The 20,533-nt window shown below is 34.7% G+C and overlaps 1 protein-coding gene across 1 annotated transcript in view; it reads left to right on the top strand.

The window, feature by feature from the left end:
- LOC120637607 (nuclear transcription factor Y subunit gamma-like) overlaps positions 1–20,533 on the top strand; it is an 81,114-nt gene that overhangs the window by 21,819 nt on the left and 38,762 nt on the right. Inside the window, exon 2 of the mRNA XM_039909488.1 lies at positions 9,933–10,312. Coding sequence (XP_039765422.1) covers positions 10,196–10,312 — 117 coding nt within the window. The 5' untranslated portion in view covers positions 9,933–10,195. The remainder of the gene's footprint in view (positions 1–9,932; positions 10,313–20,533) is intronic.

The following is a 20,533-nucleotide window of genomic DNA, read 5'->3' as shown; positions in this document are numbered from 1 at the left end:
TTTGCTATCCCTTGCCATTTTTTTCATCTTTGAAACGAGAAAGATCCTTATCTATGACCACACACGAAGTCCTAAGGATTGAGAATAATAAAACTTTAAATACGAAATGTATATTATGTCTGTATCCAATCCAATTTATTTTATACTTTATAGAGCTGTTGTCGATTAATTTAATTAGTCAAGTCATTTATTTTATTTTATATTGTGTTGCAATTAATTAATTTATTTCAATTATATATATATTGATAGATATTATAAATATTAATATAGATATATTATATATTGATAGATATTATAATTATAGATATTATAGAATTGCTCGTTTAAAGATATAAGAAATATATATATATGTATATAAGTAGACACTATCAAATCTTATTCGAACTAAAGGTGGACCAATCGGTCAACAGAAAAAGGTATAAAATTGCGATTACTTTCTAGATTTGACTACACAATACCTACTGTATTACAAAACTAGCAAAAAAAAACTGTTAACTTCAACGATTTAATACGTAGCTCACCTACTCGGTGAACAAATCTTATGTCTGCAGATAACCCTAAAGTGTGTACACAGTCAGTGGCGTGCATAGGGTTTTTGGCCAGGGTATGCATAAAGCAGGTACATGGCATAAAATGGAAAAATTCCCCTCCAATCACTCGTACTATAAAATAATTTGGGTATGCAGTGCTTTTGTGCATGTATGAAGTGCACGCCACTGTACACAGTTTTGATTTGACAAAAATGCACAAAAAACACATAAATATTGCGTGTTTTTAAACGAGAATGCACAATTTCCTATAAAAAAAAATTAAAATCACCATAGTTGTGCCTATAATATTTGAGGAGGTCCCATCCCATAAAAATAAGACCACTTTGGAAGTATGCGGTTTCAAACAGTTTTTTTTTTAAATTAATAAATGACGAAGTTCTAAGGTAACAAACAAAAAAAATACAACCGAATTGCCAACCTCAACCTTTTTTTTAAAAGTTAGTTAATGACCTAATTTTTTTTTGGTAGTTTCCAGTTTAAAGTAGTAAAGTATATTGGAGGCTCCAATGTTTCTAAAAAAGCTTTATTTTACGTGACTACTGTTTAATGCCTGAGTTGCCGAGATGAAAGTTCGTTGAACCTTCATCGTGGTCAGGTGCAAAACAAAAAATGCAGAGTACGCGATATCTAATTTTGAGTAATAAACCTTGATTGGTTTATTTTGGTACAGAGTCAATGTTTTAAGGCGTTTTGAAGTTTTTTTACCACAGCCATTTGATTTATCGATATCTGCTTAATGCTTCGCTTGGTATTTCACATGGTACATACTACTAAGCTTAGCCTTTTTATAAATGAGTTTGGTGTTCGTTCGTGAGTTTTATCTTCGCTATAAAGAGTTACTTCAAGAACCAAAAAAAGTACGTGATTAAATAGATTTTGAGGAGATCCGTATGAACAAGAGGTTACGATATATTCTCTTAGGGTTCATGTAGCGCTTATACATTACATAATTACATAATGTTATGGGAGTGGGATGGTGATAACTTCGTTTGTCAAATTATATTTATATATATATTTCTTCTGTGCGTGGGTATGTCACTGAACTCAGACGGCTGGACCAATTTCAAGAATTTTTCGGTATGCGTTTGGGATGCACCCTGGATGGTTTAGATTCACAAATCAGCCCGACAGATGGCGCTGGGGTTAGCTAGTATATACATATATATAGCTGAAGTTATAGCTTAAGTGACTGGGATCCAACGGTGCAGCCACGGCCTAAGAGCTTCCCACTCAAACAGACCAAAGAAAATTCCGAAAGAATTCTCAAAGCCAATCCTCACTGTGCCGTGGTGTTGGACTATGCCCTTCTCATCTTGGGCGGAGACCAGTGTTTATAGTTGGTCTGATGATGATGAAAAGTTAATAAGGTACATGTCAACTTTTGCTAGCTATAACATCATTCAGTAACTAAACTAATATATACCCACCTTTATCAGGTACCTACCACCTTATCAGGTATTGGAATGGAGTTATGCCCTCTCAATTATTTTTTATTGCTTTCTTTACTACCATTTAAATGAGGTAACATTCTTGCGTTTTATGCAACACGCTTTTACTCTGACTGTTTTTAATAAACGTTATGCAGGTCTTATTACAGTTTGCGTGAGTTTATTTTTAGTTGCTAAGAATGGGCGTACCCCCAGGATATCTCTTAAAAAAATTATGCAGCAAAGATACAGACAGGCATACAAAAATTAAGAAAAAATATCGGTTTGACTTCAGTATCGAAGATAGAGAGCCCTCTTAAAGATCAGAGTTACGAAAATCTCACTTGGGTCTTGGGGGCTTGGGTCCACCTGGAGGGCCGCTGGAGCCGCTAAATTCGAACATTAAATGTTATTAAAATTTTTGTATGTCAGTCTGTTGTAATTCCAAAGATTAATCATCATCATTTAACCCATATCCTGCCCCATTGCTGAGCACAGACCTCCCCTTTCACGGGACAGAGGATTTAAGGGAATTTACCTACCGCGTTGCTCTAATGCTTGCTGGTCTGGTTGCGGACAAAAACGTGCCGCTAAGCTATTTAGTGTTCCATTACGGTGTTAGTGGTAGGATATTGCAGTCAAGGTCTAGCCATTTTATTGAAATTAAAATTAAAAAAACATAACTCTCCTAATAATTTATGGTCCCACATGGTTCTGCACTGCATATAAAACAATACCAAAAGCCTATCGGCACAAATAGTCATCATTATCGTCATCAAATCAACCGATTGACGTCCACTGCTGGACATAGGTCTTTTGTAGGGCGCTCGAAACTCCGCGATTCTGGACCGCTTGTATCCAGCTCCCCGCGACTCGCTTGATGTCGTCTGTCCAACTGGTTGAAAGTCGACCTACGGGTTTGCCACTCCAACAACTGGGAATCCCAACGTCCATCGGTTCTCCGAGCTATGTGCCCTGCATATTTATTTTTATTATTTAAACTAATCAATACTAACTTAGTGGTTAAGGAAAAATTGTTTCTAATATACTAACAATCTATGGATGGAAACGTCTGAATTAAATGATTATTATTATTATTATTACTGCCACTTCCGTTTCGCCATTCGTTGCTATGTCGATAACTTTAGTTCTTCTATGGATCTCCTCATTTCTGATTTGATCACGAAGAGATACTCCTAACATAGCTCTTTCCATCGCTCGCTGAGTGACTCTGAGCCTTCTTATGAGGCGGCCACGTTAGCGATAGTTAGCGACCACGACTCTTAAATTAACCTCGTCCTAAAAGTGGCTGCTTGGACGAATATTTCGTCCGAGAGTGACTGTTATCAATTAAGCGCCTTCACAAATACCGTTAAGTCTTAATTTCTTTCACACGTTTGCGTGTCGCCGTGACATTAATTGACGACTGTGCGTGGTGTTCCAGCCGATTGGACGCGGCCTTTATTTTAAAGAGTTTACTAGTTAGCACGCCATCTTCTACCAACAGATTCCTGCTGAGCAACTAAGAGGTTTCAATATTGTATATATAAAATATACACATTTTCTGAGGAATTTTATTAGACTGGATATAATTTTTTGAGTACGACACTGTATCACAGTCACTGCTGGGTCCGGGCGAATCCTTTTTTTACAGTCCCCTACAAGTTATCCCTTGACTGCAATCTCACCTCATCATTCCCATCTCAGCAATCTTTTCGCAGTTATATTAAAACAATACCTCTAACTGGTTTCTATACCGCATCGTACCAGAACGCTTAACCGCTTTGCAGCATGTCTTTATTGGTTAAGTGGTAACTAACCACGGCAGAACACTCCCACCGGACGTGACTAGTAAAAGTTTCGAATTTATTAATTCTCAAATCGCTCTCAGTGCAAACAGAAACAGTGGTAGTTAGAGCTTCGGCCTCCCTTTTGGGGTATCCGAGTTCCCGGCACACACCTCTAACTTTTCCGAGTTATTTGCGTTTTAATTTAACAAATTAGAAATATCACTGAACTAAAACTAGAAATGGCCTTTACGGTGAAGGAACCATCGTGAGGAAACCTGCACGCCTGAGAGCTATCCGTAACATTGTCAAAGGTTACACAATTGTAACCTTTGACCGAACAATTGGTAAATGGCCAACAAACAATTGGCCAAATTGTACCGAAACCAATCGGCACTTGGCCAGCGTGGTGAACTGTGGCCAATAAACCCTCCACATTCTGAGATTAATTCGACCCAGAACAAGGCACGGGTCTCCTTGTGCATTATTTTACTCTTCCAAATAAACTATTCATTGCTTCCATTATTGGCTTTTGCTTATCCTTTACTATATTTACCACTTTGTAATAATATTTTAGTAAATTCTTTTTCTTAAGATAATTCTAGGTTGTACGTACCTACAAGTGCAACTCCTAAAGAATTCTAGATCATCCATCGCACCAATGCAGGCTGCAGCTCGGTTTACTTGTTCGAAAGTAGATGTAAATTAATATCCTGTTCACGTAACCGAAATCATTGAAACATGGCGGACACCAGTCGGTCAATATGTTTCGCGCGTATAGCCCATTTCCTGTCTCGCTCTGCCTTGCAATCACTAATCATAGATTCAATAATCACTGTATTACGCACATTATATACGCACGTGCTGTCAAATCCGCTCGGGCCGCAAGAGTCTTGCAAGCCGAGTAAAACTTATTTTTGTCCGATGAATTGAAATTAGCCGACGCAAAGTACCACCGACCCAAGATTGGAACGCATCGAATTCTCCAAATTATTGTAACCTTGACTCTCATTGACATATTTGTCTACGGGGAAAAAACAAACGTTCTCTCTAGTTTTTATTACCTTCGGGTGGAAATAATATCCGAATATTATTAGTGTTATATTAAACCGGGGTAAATTTCATCCGGTGGCCATTTTTTGGCAGATGGATAGTTAAATTTTATCCATTTTCAGTGGATATAATCGGGAGATAATTTTTTTGTCTCCTGCTAACTCGCTGTGATGTTATCACAATTTCCATTTCGAGGCTGTGCTCCTAAAATAAAATTACAATTTACCTTCGTTAACAAATGTAGATAAATTTCAAACCATGTTCCTTTTACATTTACATTTATAATTAATTAAATAATTCTGACTGCCGAAAGAAGGAGTTTGCTAGTAAGCTGTGATTGGTGTGCTCAAAATCCCTGTAAGTTCCGTGCCTCTTTTACACTTCTTGCGGCTCGTACGACAGGATTCCCTCTCGCAATGTGCGATCAGCATTCAAATAATCAGTTGGTATGCTAGCGTGCATTCACTTTTCCTGAAAGAAAAGTGGGATATTATCATACTTATACAAACGATTAAACAAGGAAATGTTATTTACGTGAACACCCTTTGCTTAGGCGAACCGTCTGATTTGACTCAACCAATTTAAATATTAGTTGTTTGATTTAGTTTAACTATTCTATGATTAGTTAATATTAAGTCAGTTGTGAATCACATTAAATGTTCGGTTCATCGGTTATACGTAGAATTGTGCGGGCGGAGTCGTGGGCTCATAGTTAGTTACAAGTGATTTGCAAGCATTGTTATTGCTATTGGATTGGAAAACTATTGAAGACTGGACTGTAAGCATAAACAGTGTCCTAGTTGGCCTTTGTCCAAAAGTGAATGCATTATGCATTGAAGATAATGGTGATGTTATTTTTAAATATTTTCAGTGAAACTCATATTATCTTTTGTTAAAACCATAGTTTTATTTTTACAGTATAAGTAATAGACATTCTTTATAATTTTAAACTATTATGAAGATGCATGACACTCTTGCATTATTATCAGTACTTATTCTAATACCCTAAATTGAGCCGATTATAACAATTGCAACAATCGACAATAAATCCATATCACTAACTACCTGTATATTTATTTCAACTAATACTAAGTATCTGTATATGTATAAAAAGTCCTATATCTCATCATTGCCTGAATGATGGTTTTTACTAGAATTCCATAATTTGAATTAATAAAAACAATATAGACATAGATATCCTAGTAGTTTGAAAGTATTATTATGCCTGAAACTCTCGCATTATTTATTGTCAGACTTTGCCTGAATACCATAATTTGATCCAATAACAACAATCGACAATGCATCCATAACACTGGCTTTGTAATAGGTCATTTAACTTAGGGCAACGATTCGTTTACTTCAATTAATATTGTACGTATAATATAATCCCACATTGTAGTTCGTTAATCATTGTCACTTAACCCATTACTGACTCGGTTGGGGTCTAATTACTGTGGTAACTACGCATTTTCTCATGCACTTCGGTTACGCACTCTTTTCCTTTGTTAGTTGAAGGACACTCATATGTTCACTCATTTTCGCAACAATTATTTAATGTGTTTGTTTTATCGTTCGTTGTCTTTAAACTACGGCTTAATGTTATCTAATTTTTTAAATTTACTTTTTGATAAAGAGATCGGCATATTTATTCTTTTTTATTTAAAGCTATCTTCATATATTGGGTTTTAATAAGTATCTGCTGTATAGTTCATATATGTTTAGAAAAATCTTGAGATGTTTAATCAAAGAAATATGCCTTAAAAAAATTAGTAAACTTTTACATATAAAAGTACACGATAGGTATTAAATAAACCTTAGAAAACATATTCGATTAGTTAATCTGCAATTTTGTTGATTTTAAAAGCATCATCCTTTTCACAACCAATAGAAATACAATGTTGAAATAGTTTTTTTTTGGTAGGGATTTCCGAATTCAAATCGTCGTCCTCGTCGTCCCGGGACCTTTAAAACAATATTTTCTTTGAATTAAGTACATTTCAAAATCAATTATATTTGATTAAATACATAAAGTTTGTAATTAAAGCTGGTCTTTCTGAAGGTATAATCGTAACCCACCTATAGTGTGATATTTAGATTCTTACCAAATCTAATAGTTTCACCATAATTATTATCGGCGATTGCATCAACGGTAGAATTAACTCACTGTATAAGACAATACATAAGCATACCTACACAGTACACCACTTCATATTGCTTAACTTGTCGGAAATATACGACTTTCAATTTACATACCTTAACTTTAAAGTTTAAAATACTTATTGTTGTACATCTTTGTGGTTTAGACGATAAGCTGAGTCATAGTTGAAATCCCCAGGCTAACACATTTTGTCGAAGTAAATTTGCATTTATGGTAAACTTAGTTAACAACCTGGTTAGGGTGCATATGATATTTCTAGCTGTTTATATTTAATTTTAATGAATGGACCTACATCACTGCATTAATATATGCGACTCCGTGAATATATTTCGAAATGAATTAAGACTTCACATTTTTTTTATAAAGATGCAGTTACCTTGGCCAACGAATTAGTTTGGCCATCCAAAGGGGCAATGCTGCCAGCATTTTAGTAACTGTGCCTTGCTGAGGTGGTTTCGAAGACGTTTTAGATTTTATTTAGTTTTACATAGTTCATATAGGTTATATTAATAAAACAAATGTGAAAGAAATCAATATTTAACAATTAAAAAAAAAATTAAGACGAGAAGAATAATTAAGCTTTCAATTTAGCCAAAAAAAATTGTTAAGAAGTCATATTAGATTTGTTGTTGACCTCATATAACCTTTAGAGTCATAAACTTTAAATTTGAGGTCAGAATCAATCCAATATGGCGGATACGATAGACATATACGCAATAAAAATGTAAAGTAAATTTATCGAGTGTGTTATCAACATAAGTCTAAGACTGTTCTAAATATATAATTTATACTTAAAAAATAATACGAAAATTACCGCTGTCTTGTATTAGCTTTTAACTAACTAACTTTAGGCTAACTTATTCTTGTGTTTCATTAAATATAACAATAAATAAGTTAATACTATTAATTACTGAAATTGATGCATTATGAACATAGTAAATATGAGTGGTTAATATAATTCCATTGCATTCGTTCCAATACAAATAGAACAAATATTGGATAGACGCAGGTGTTACATTGCGGAAATCCAAGTAGAACAAATCCAAGAAAACCTTCCGATAGAGATTATTGAAATAGATTAATAAAATAGTTTAATTAATCTATACCTATCATTAGAAGTGACTTTTTTGTTATGAAAGTCTCATAGTGGGACTATCTCTAGACTGACTGGATAGAAACGAATTCAAATTATATTTGATTCCTCTTGCAATTCTGATACTATATGAAATCTATTTAGGTCAACTGTCAGGTTATGGAATCTCATTTAATACGATTCGACTCGGTGACCTATAGGACGTTAGCTTCTGAAATAATAATTGTCCGTTGCGATATTTGCTTTTGTATCACTTTTCGTAACAATACAAGTTATTGGATGCATAAATCACACCGACGATCTGAACCGCAAATTGCATACATTATCGGTATCGCTCATCTATCACTAGTTAATGGATTCGATTCTACTATCAGAATGTCGATCGCCTTATCTAAATTGCCATGTCCTTGATACATTTCAACACTTTCGAAGCCATTACCGAACGAGATCAATGCAGAACAACTGATGTAGGCGTTTATTTTGATCGTCATTACAACAGAGATACCTACTTTATTTCTATGCATTGATGGAATTCATTAGAAACATTATTTCGTTTTATGGTGTGACCGTTCAATAAGTGTATTTTTAATCCTCGAAGCAAAAACTATTATCAGTTTGACATGTCTGCGTGTGTGTCTGTCTGTGGCGTCGTATTTCCGATTCTGTGTTTTTTTGTTTGGAATGCGAATTATATATAAATAGTTCTCAGCTATCTATACTTATAATAAAACAGATTTTTAATTAATTTTTGTCTGTCTGTATTACCGGGCATCACGTGAAAACTACTGATCAGATTTAAATATAATTCGGTATAGTGGTTGCTGATATCCCGGGTCAACATATAGGATACTTTGTATCCCGATAAACAATAAGTTTCCTCCGGGAAATGGGATAATTTTTTTTATAAATTTTACTTTATAGCTCCTTTAAATTTGAACTTTTTTATTTGAAAGTGTATACTATCAACCATATATTGTCAAATTTTTATAAAGATCTGATAAATATTGTCGGAGATAAAGGACATAACTCATCGCAAATAACAGCAAGTCGCAAGGCATATGGTACAACGATCGAATGTATGCGTACCATCCTACTAATGCTATAAATGCGAAAGTTTGTGGGGATGGATGTATGTATGTAATGAACCAACTAAAATAGTGACAACTTACTAACTCAGTATACCACGTAAAATAATACTAGGAACAGAGCCACGATGATTATGATGTTAGCATTAGATCTATTTTAGCTTCTCGATTGACTCATACGCGAACGAAGTCGCGAGGGTCCGCTAGTGTTTAATTAAAATCGATCCGGCGAATTATATGCTTCTTTTCACAAACACCTCAATACGGGTATTGGGTATCAAATGAAAGGCCTTGATTAGTAGAAAAATGTACACTTTATTGAAAGAGCAGTTTTCTCAATTTCGTATTTCGTATACATCTGGTGACCCCAAGAGCGGGCACTTATTTAGCTTTAACGGCTAAGTCTAGCAATTCAAAGGGGCAACAGCGCCAGCATTTTGGGTACCGTGCCCATAAGTGATTTTTTGTAAATATTAATGTTCATTTCGTATTTCTAAATTTTTTTATATATTTTTATTTACGGTGTAACCGCTTCATAACTATATTTTATTCATTCAATTTTCAGTATTTAATTACTCGATGCAACGGGTAAAAACCAAGCACACACACGTCCAAGTTTTTGTTTCTTATCTTAAATTCAGTAAATTTACAGTCACATTCATTCTTTCTTGATGAATGCAAATTCGTGCGTTACTTCAATTATTCATTAGATGCACTGAATGAGGAGTACCTCTTCTAAGAAATTCATTCATTAACTAGTAATTATGCTTTGTTTCAGGGTAATCGTGCCATTTGGAATTTCAAGTGGGTTTTTTGACGACTATACAAAGAAAGAGATTCGCAGTTTGGAGTCCAATCCTAACTTTTAAAGTTTCACTGCGCTGTCACTTGAGGATATAGCAACAAGGAAAATACTGGCGTGAACTGAGGCTTATAGAGATTGCGTGGCTGACACTTGTGTGATGTGCCGGCAACACCACATGGAAGTGCTTTTGGAAGTCACCTGATATCGAAGTGCCCAGGACCTTGGGAGCTTGAAGGATGAAGTTCTCAACGGGGTCGAGCTCCAGCAGTCTCGCCAGCGATTCGCTGTCGAGGAAGTCAACTTTATGCATCTACACAGAAGTGGACACCACCTTGCCACCTCCTGTCGAAAGAGTAAGTTTTTTATTTTATTTCTAGTTGAAATAGATTTGAGTTTTGTTTTATATAAAACATTCAAATTGAAGTATGGTGACGGCAGTTAAAATAAATTTGTCACCAACCCTGTCCTGCCCGCCTTTGGCTTACGAGGTGACCAAGGGAATTTAGAGAAGAACAGCGGCGTCTTTTGTACTACTACCACTATCTACTGCGATCACCAACCCTTCTGTTAGGAGACTCCTTTAGTCCAGCGATGGACTTTTATACGCTATTGATGGAATGTAACAGGCCTGCCTTATCACTATTTAATTTTACTATTTCCTATATATTATATTACATAGAATCTAGAGTAGTTAATGGTAGTTCAACCATGAAAATCTTTTGACATGACATTGTGTGTGTTTGCTGCATTGCTGATCTGAAATACAAACAGCCAAATAACGTTATTGTAGTTTAACGACTGAATTGAAACAAATGCATTAAAATTACATAATTAAAATGCATGATGTTATGAACGTAATCGTTATTAAAAACAAATAGTAGCGCAAAAATTGCTAACATGACATTTATGTTTGATACTTTGAATATTCTTAAATGCAAGTGACATGAATGTAAAATTTTATATCCTGTTACGACCTGTCCTAATGTAGACCAAGCACCGAGAACTGGCCAAGATACTTACATAATTGATAATAGAGGTGTGGGTGAACAATTTTAATTGTTAACGGAAACGGACATATAATTTTATGTAACCTGAAGATTCGTTGTAGATTCAAGTTTTTCCTCTATAATATGAGGTAATAGCGAAAGCTGTACTCAATGAAAAGAAGATTTAAGATGTACATTAACAACTAATAAGTGAGTGTAAACGACTGAGATTCGTTTTCGTTTTTTCGCCGCGTGAAGCATTTTATTGCTTTCGATTTCATGCGATAATAACAATATTGCATTAACTGAAACAATGCAAAAAGCCGCGCGTCCGGGTTGGAGAGTTCATTCAGGCTTGAGAGAAAGTTACATGTCATCTGCCAGTTTGGACCCCGTTGCAGATTGCAACACCTCGAATACTTATATTATAATCTTATCCAATGCCACTACGGCTTTCAACGATACCGCTGTCGCTGCTATTTCAATTTTCTTAACACCTTTCACACCATGTTTTTTTTGTTGTTTTAATCTATATCAATGATTGCACAGAAATATTAACGCAGACTTTGCTGTACTATTTCGTATCACCTTTTCAAAACATGCAAATGTCTTGTATTTTGCTCAAAAGTCAAAGTCAAAGTCAAAAATATCTTTATTCAAGTAGGCAGGTGGCACTTTTGATGCGTACACAAGAAGATGCGTACACGGTAGTGAGATGATGGCGATAACCACATTCGTAAACTTAAAACTAAAGCTACGAGGGTTCCAAACGCGTCCTGGTCTAAGAAGAAGCCCACAACAAACTTAGCCGGGTGTTTTTTTTTTTTTGTTATCACCATCTCACAATGTCATTTTAAATTATTAGAAGAGCAACCTGGTTAGAGCAATAATTTACACCCAAGCTTTTTTATCGTTTACGTAGTCCTTTATACTATAATAGGACTTTTCTATAAGCTTACGTTTAATACAAACTTTGAACTTTTTAAGAGACATCTCCAGCTCTTTCAAACCACTTCAGTATAAGGATAAATTATAAAGATGCCGCCATGTCTGACTGTTTGAAAGTTATAATCTAGAAAAAATAATCTTATATCCGGTGTCGGTTGTCAACAAATTCTATTAGCTCACATTTTGTTTGGAATAATTATCAGGCCCAGGGAACATATATCCCGGGAACATAGCCAAGATGAAAACAATCCCCATTCGTCGTAATAGACGTCAACTACTTGACATATTCTAAAATAAGGAATTTTAATCTTGCTATCTACGATCTCTGGCTGCGTATGTTCCCTTTAAAAAACTACCATTACTTCGTCTTTTATTGCAGGATCCGTAATCAAAAATCCTTGGAAACTAAACATCCCATTCTCGGTGCGCTTAAATAACACCGAGTTTCTAAATAAATAAATAAATATACTACGACAATACACACATCGCCATCTAGTCCCAAAGTAAGCGTAGCTTGTGTTATGGGTACTAAGATAACTGATGAATATATATCTATTTTGCTTTACGAAGTTAGCGAATACGAGTATCGCAGTAGCTTAAGTAAATAAAAGGACATAAACCTGAAGTGCCAACTCACAAACTTGAAAATTGCTAGCGTCAATACCATTATGAGCTTTGTTTACAAATTGTGCTATATCTTCTTAGAAGTCGCACGCTCCACATCTTTTTCGCATTTTATGACGAATCTTAACTTTATGACTAATATTGTACACTCGGGTCAGACTGTAAACATTAAGGTAGACAGTTAGAATAAAGTGTTTATTGCTTAACTAGTTTTGTCAAATATTTGTACCTTTACCTTCACAGCCATTTATAATTAACTGTTACAAGTTTTTAACCTTCAGTTAAAAACTGTCTTACATATATCTATAATTAAAGCAATATTTTACCAAATTGAACTATAGGTAGGTAATATGATCAGTGTAGCGGAAATGGTTGATAACTAATTACTAACTTTCTGTAATGAAAATTTTATAATAGAAATATGTCCCATCGCTCACGTCTGCAGGAACTAGGCCTTATTCCTCCCTATACGTGTCCCTAAGGCGTGGTAAAGGAACAATAAATTTGAAATGAAATACGTCAAATATTTTAAGAACTTTTTCGCATAGTTAGGTCCGAGGACTAAAGCTACTCAAGGCAAGCAAGATTCTTTTAAGCTTAGTTTATAGAACCTTAGTGCTCATCTAAGAAACTCATACCACAAACAAATTTTTACGATTTTCTCTAAAAGGTATTGTTACAAGTTAAACGAAAAAGCATTTATCAAAGTAATATCAAAGAATTGATTTTTTAAATCTAAACCTACTAATGACGAACTGCTGGAGAATCATCTCTTATAGCCACCAACCACGCTGCTCCAATATTGATTTAAGAGTACTTTACTTCTTCTTAATTAAGAAGAAGTAAAGTACCCTGGTGACATTAATATTATTCTGCGAGAAGTGGTGATAACTGATAGCCTAGTGGGAAAGACTTTAGCTTCCTTTTTGGGGGACCGAGTACGATCCGCAGGACTTGAACCTCTTACTTTTGAGTTATACGCATTTAAAGCAATTAAACATCGGCGAAGGAAAACATCGTGAGGAAACCTACATACCTGAAAGTTATTCATACTATACTTAAATGCGAAGTCTATCAATCTACACTAGACAAGCTGGTGGCCTACGGCCTAACCCTATGGGTTGATTATAAAGATGGAGTATTTCTAATATTTAAATACACTGACTAAACAAGGCATTTGTTTTTAGTTTATTGTTGTGATGAAAATTTCAAAACATCATCCCGATTAGTGGATGCGGCATCTGGTTAGCTAATAATGTCTTGTTATTTTTGCATACCAAGATTGTCTCGGTTGCGAGAGTCATCTTCACCGTGCCGTAAAACGTGTATCAAGGCCGTCATTGTCTTAACTATCGCACGTGACGATCTTATGTTCTTTAGTTCTTGCACTTTCACGAATGTAACATTATCATTATTGAATTTGACATTGTACCAATAAAACGTGAATTTGTTTCAATTAACATAATTTTGATTAGGATTTTGAGGTCTTAAGGGTTAAGTCGGGTGACAAGATTCGCATTTTGTCCGTCTGTCCCTCTGTGAGCCTCAGGCTTGTAGGGTAGGATTGTAGAGATATTTTCAAACGGGACCCAGAACTATTTCCCTTTTACAATTGGATGGGCAATTAAGTTATTCCGAGTTGTGTATGAAAAATCGCTGTATCTCAAAGTTTTTTGTATAAATTCAGTTATATTTTATAGTTAAATAGAAACATTCGCTTATTCCTCGTATAATTTTCTTCTTGCATTACGCTATAAAGGGACGAATAGTTATTTATTTGATATGTACAACGCCAGATTTAGGGCGAATCATTAGTTGACGTGAAATATAAAAAAAGATTTCCCCGAATTCCATTGCTTTGTTTAATAATATTTAGTTTTTGTTTGTTAGATTAGATTTGATCTTCAACCTCAATCGCGTTAGATGGAAGACGATAAAGTTAGTCTGAGATGAAATGAGTTATGTAGAAATCGTGTAGGTGTGCTCGTATCTAATCTTGTCTTAAAAGTATTTTGTGCATAGCATTTTCGTCCTATCTCGAGTAGCTGTAAGTTTTTGTATGGTATACTAAGTACGAGTCACGCATATCACAGACCGCAATACTCTGAGACTAATCATACACATACACTCATCTTTATAAAAACGCTCTTGCTGATCATTGATTACTAGGGAATCGTACCGGATCGCTGCAATTTGCTTAAAGACATGGATAACTATAGATTGGTTATGGTCAAGCAACAGCTTTGATTGTGTTGGAAATATTTTTACATTGATTTTATCAACTCGTTCGTCGTGGCTTTTTCAGTGATAAAATATCGGACATATTAATTAAATCGTGATACTCGAAATTTCTTAATTGATCATCTGCTAAATGGTTTTCGAAACTAACGTACGAGTTTGATGTTCTATAAGGAGATAATGTCGAAACAAGCTTTTAATTTAAATAATTATATGGACGTTTTATTTTGCGCAATGACAGCTGACAATTACTTTCGCTATGTGTGGGATGATCGACAAATAGGCCGCTAGTCTTTCTATTGTTTTATCAAAGAGTGAATTTACAAACGCTATAAATGAAAGTTTGACTCGTTAATTCATCACACCTCGCGATTAAACAATACCTATCTAAATGCATTCGCCAAATTTTCAACGATTTCTATCCTCGGTTTTTCAAATCTTTTTGCCACTTTCCGATTTCTACGCTCCACTTTTGCAGAGACACGTTTTCCGAACCTTTCAACTCCCACACATATATTATCTTCCAAATAACGTACCAGCTCATTTGCCTCTACGATAACTTAAGCGTATTTGCGTTTAGTTAAATTTGCTCATGTCGGCGTTTTCAAGAGGGTTCTGGTTTGAAAAAAAGGTTACGCGGACAAATACCATATTTAACGTGTCAAAAGAGTTCCTGTGAGAATATTTCTCACCATAATCTTTCATTATGTGCTCTCAAACCAAATAGACAATTGTTAGGCTAAACGGCTTTCGTCACGACCTCATATGTGCGTTTCGCTTGTTTATCGGAGTGTATATTTACGCTCCTTTTATTTCATAGTAATCTGACTCTACAGCGCACTTGTAGCTGTAGAAACTTTACTTGAAAGTATTGCAGTTACCATATTCTTGTAAAAAGGTTGCAAAAATGAATCGATCTAAAAAAAAATCCTCTTCTGTTTCTTTTCTCAGTAGAGTGAATATGTTTACCTTGTAATGAAGTAAGTTTTAGTTGGCCTGTCCTGGATCTATTAAAAAAAAAATTGACGAAAGAATATTTACTTCTTATACAATCTTTTGACAAGTACAAATCTTCCTACTTATCACCAAAATTCTGTGCACATAAGCTTCTCTTTACAAAAGTCTGAACTCTAATAACACATTCCATAAATTCTTGTATCGTCCGGAAAACTAATATCGATTTATCAGTCGCTTCTTCTATCTACGATTCCGATAACACATTTTATAGCCTTATCGTCTAGATAAGTGCACTTAAACTATCACGTTTTATCGAATTAAACACACTGACACGTTTGTCGTTGGAATTAACTACAAAAGCACCTGACAAAGTGTTTCAGTATCTAGCGCAAATATTGTCAAATCCTTGAAACTACACTAGCTTTTACTTTCACAGTTGAGTTGGTAGCTAAATATAAAGTACCTAATTTAAAAAAGGGGTATGTTGCCCGCACGGCTAACATAGACATTTTCTCCACGGGGAAAGGACAAAATATCGGTAAATCTCCTCCCACAGTTTTAACTACTCTACATAGTTGCATGCTTGGACATAATATTGAAGTAATATACTTTCAATCTCAAATGGGGGTGAACCATGTAAACTTAACCCTTGTTGTGCTGTAACGGTAAGAATAAAACCGGGAGCACCTAAAAAACAAGCAAATAAAGATAAACTACCTACATTTATAAAACACCGAAAATGCTAGAATGGGTATCACATCTAAATTTAATAAACATCTCAACAATAATAACTCGCTTACATCATCGCGTGCGCATCCTTGTTCCGTGCCTGCACGATTTTTACATACATGTCACATTATATATTACGTCATCAATGCATCTCACCTGGTTCTATTGAAATTTGCGTAAATTGTCTGCATGCATTCTAACCGCTAAGTTGTTATGGCTCTTTCATATTACTGCTCTATTGTGTTATATATCCCAGGTCCATATATGTTCATCGTATTACGGTGATTAGTCATAGTTTCTCTATCATGAAGAATGGTAGAAATTTAATATCTGACAATGCAGAAAAAGTCGCTCGGTAAAATTTATTACAAATTGCTTTAAAGTTTATGTGAAACGATTGTTATTTTGTCAAGCTATCGATTCAAAGGGTCAAATGAAACAGAAACTAAAAATTGTATGCTTTTGATTTTGTCCCATTCTAATAGTTGTACAAATTGTGGAATTGTTATTCCACAATTTGTGCTTTGATTAAGTACGTTAGAATTGTGTCCTAAAGCCTCGGATTCAATTGGATTTGTTAACATATTCATTGATTTCGGTACTACAATAATGTAATGGTATTGTATAATGTTATCAATGCTACAGAATAGGATAAGATATCCGATTTACGAAATCAGATTATTCTGCATTTTTACAGTATTCTGTACAAATATTAAACTTAATGAATATATGTTTGGAACTAATGTAAAAGATTGTGATTTCACGCACAATTAAGTATTTAGTCTGAAATCCCCAATGATTCTCAACAAATCATTTAATTTTTTAACATTTGTTTAGTAAAATATCTGACTCCAAATACTATTTTGAGTTCGTAAGATTTATCCTTTATCCTGCGTTCAAGTACTTTGCCACTCTCATTAAGATTATCAGATTATCAGCGTTTTAATTAAGCATTGTGACTTTGTTGTTTTTGTTAAACTGTCATTCATATATTACTTGTCTTACAAGCATCTCACGCGCAGTTTACTCCGTCTAATTGGTCTCATTAATCTATTGATAAATCATTCAGTTGTCACACTATATCACATATGTAAGTTGTAACCTTAGTTCGTCTACTACGACTCTCTCGTTAACATTATCAGCACTTTCATCAGCATTGTGACCCTGTCGTGTTTGTCACGCAGCCATTCACATATCTCTTATCTCTTTAAGATATTTACTTACGCCTTTTAGATGCTAACATTGATTTATTGTTACGCGGCTTTCCCCTTGTAATTGATATTGAAAAATGACCTATGACAATAAAGTTCGTAGTGTTTTCTAGTCTGTTATTTGTCACGTAGAACTTTTATGTGTCTCATTAATATTGATGATTTCGACTAAAACAATATTTTTAAACATACCATATTAAATACGCTAACTTTAGGATTTATTTACAATACTCATTAAAGTTTGGAGTTATGTGCGTTTTAAACAATTTCATATCCTCAAAGGCGTGATAGTGATCCGCACTAGGCCCTAATGGTGGACTATATGGCCCAAGGACTCAAAGGTGGTGATAAAAATGATGATGATTACTAATGATTTTATTTAAAAATATAGCCCATATCAAGTTTTGTTACTAGATTTCATTCTTTCATTATTGTTATCATATCAACCTATTACCGGCCCACTACAGGGCACGGGTCTCATCCCATAGTGGAAAGTGGTCAAGACCGTCCACCATGCTGGCGCAGTGCGGATTGGTGGACTCCACACACCCTTGAGAAAATTCAGGTTTCCTAAAGATGTTTCCTTTACCGTTGAAGCAAGTGATATTTTGAATGCCTCAAACGCACATAACTTAGAAAAGTTGCAGGCTGGGATTCGAACTCGGTCCCCCGAGGTTTAAGTTAAAGTCCTACCCACTGGGCTATCACCACTTCACCGCTTTTTTTATCATTATTTGTTCACTACTACAATAAATATACAATTATTAAATAAATAAGGATCTATAGATCTAATATGTGGTTGAAACGTTGCCGGTAGACATCAATAGTATAGCGTGTATAAATGAATAGAAGTTACAAATACATTCCTTATTTAAGTTCTTAATGTAGTTTAATTCAGGAAAGTGTGAAAGCAATTGAAACTATTCGTGTTTGCACGTTATTTAGCTGACTTATTAATATTAATGTAGATAAACTATTCTCTGTAACGCCGTTTCTAAAATGAGAGGCCGTCTGGCATTGCCTAGTTTGGACGTAGGTAAATTATTTATGCCACCCCTGATACAATGAATTAGAATAATAAAACACGCGTCGACTTATCAACCACAGGCCTCGTAAATCCTAGACGTCACGTGTCTGGACAACTAATCAACAAGGCGAACACGTGCCAGCCCTTTTCACCTTTTCTATTTCACGCCGATCTTGGTGCGTGGTATGCGTACTGAAAATAAGTTAAAATAGAGCCTGAGATAAACTTTATCATAAAATACATGTATAATAATAAAACTGTTTAGTGAAAGAGTAAAATGGTCATATCAATTTCAAATTCAAAATTTCTTTGTTCATGTAGGCCTATCACAGGCACTTATGAAGCGTTCATAACAAAACATATATGATGTTTACATAATTGTAAGGGGATGGTGATAACTTCGTTGGCAAACTTAAACCTAAACATACGAGTGTTCCAAACGCGCCCTGGTCTAAGAAGAGCCCACAACAAACTCAGCCGGGTAATTTTTTTTTATTGTTTTCTCCGTCTCACAGTAAATAAGCTATGAAGTTAGAGCAAGTATCTTGTACAATATATGACCAATAATTTTAACTGCTCCAGAGTCTCGACTCTAAACACTGACAGATGTCAATTATTATTATAAATACGCTGACGTTTGATTTTCTTTTATTTTATTAAATTACTTATAAAAAGTATGTCGAAATTATTTTATGCCCCTTGGTAAAAACTAAAAAATTAACAGGTTTCTTTTTTTGCTGACGTAGGTACACGATATATCTTTAGTAAAAAAACCTGTTTTAAAATCATTTAAAAATAATTTGGACAATATTGTAATGCCTTAATGGGGCTTCATGTTCACATGCCTATCTACGAGTACCTAGTATTGTTATGTTCACATGAAAGCAATAAAAAAATAAAAACCATGCATTTCCATGCAGGGGCATTAACTTTACATTGGTGCACCTTCCTTTTCATCATCAGTCAACTTGGGGACATGAGCCTACCTACTCTCTGAAATGAGTGATGTAAAGGTTAAACCCACGACGCAGCTTAAATACCGTTCGACAATTTGATGGCCGAGTGGCGCAGTGGGCCGTGGGTTTGATTCCCACAACTGGAGAGTGTTTGTGTGATGAACATGAATGTTTTTCAGTGTCAGGGTGTTTATCTGTATATTATAAGTATTTATGTGTATTATATTCGTAAAAAAATATTCATCAGCTTTCTCAGTACCCATAACACAAGCAACGCTTACTTTGGGGCTAGATGGCGATGTGTGTTTTGTCGTAGTATATTTATTTTTTATTTTTTTATTTAATTAACAGTTATGGATGATTTAAAAAATAATATGTACTTACTACTATATGGAAAATAGTGTGATGGTCTTTTATAGTGACAGCTCCAAATTTAAATGCCATAACCTATTTTTATTGCAATCCTACATCAACCTGTCCTGTGATACCACGAATTTTAAATTTTAAATACTAACAATAGACTCAATTCGTATTTTTTACTAACTTTTATACATTTTGTTTGACTCCCTGGACACCATTCTGAAGATAACGCAGACGTTAAACAATTGTTGTAAACAAAACCTCGACGGGAATACTCAGTCACATCAGAAACATCTTAGGATTATTAAAAAATAATAGTAGATACTATTTTAACAATGCGTAACGCGACGATGTTTTAAGTGACAGTCCCGAATTTAAATACCTATTGCAACCCTACATCAACTCGCACATACCAACTACGGTTTTAAAATAGTATGGCAACTTTCTAACAATAAACTAAACTCGTATTTTTACAAACGATTGTAAAGAATAGAGTAACCGTAGCTTTTTTTCTGTTTAATTTCTTCCGCCCACATTG

This window comes from Pararge aegeria, chromosome 4 (genome assembly GCF_905163445.1).
Source record: "Pararge aegeria chromosome 4, ilParAegt1.1, whole genome shotgun sequence".
NCBI lineage: Eukaryota > Metazoa > Arthropoda > Insecta > Lepidoptera > Nymphalidae > Pararge > Pararge aegeria.
The sequence above is the reverse complement of the archived record's forward strand: the minus strand, read 5'-3'. Positions and strand labels throughout refer to the sequence as shown.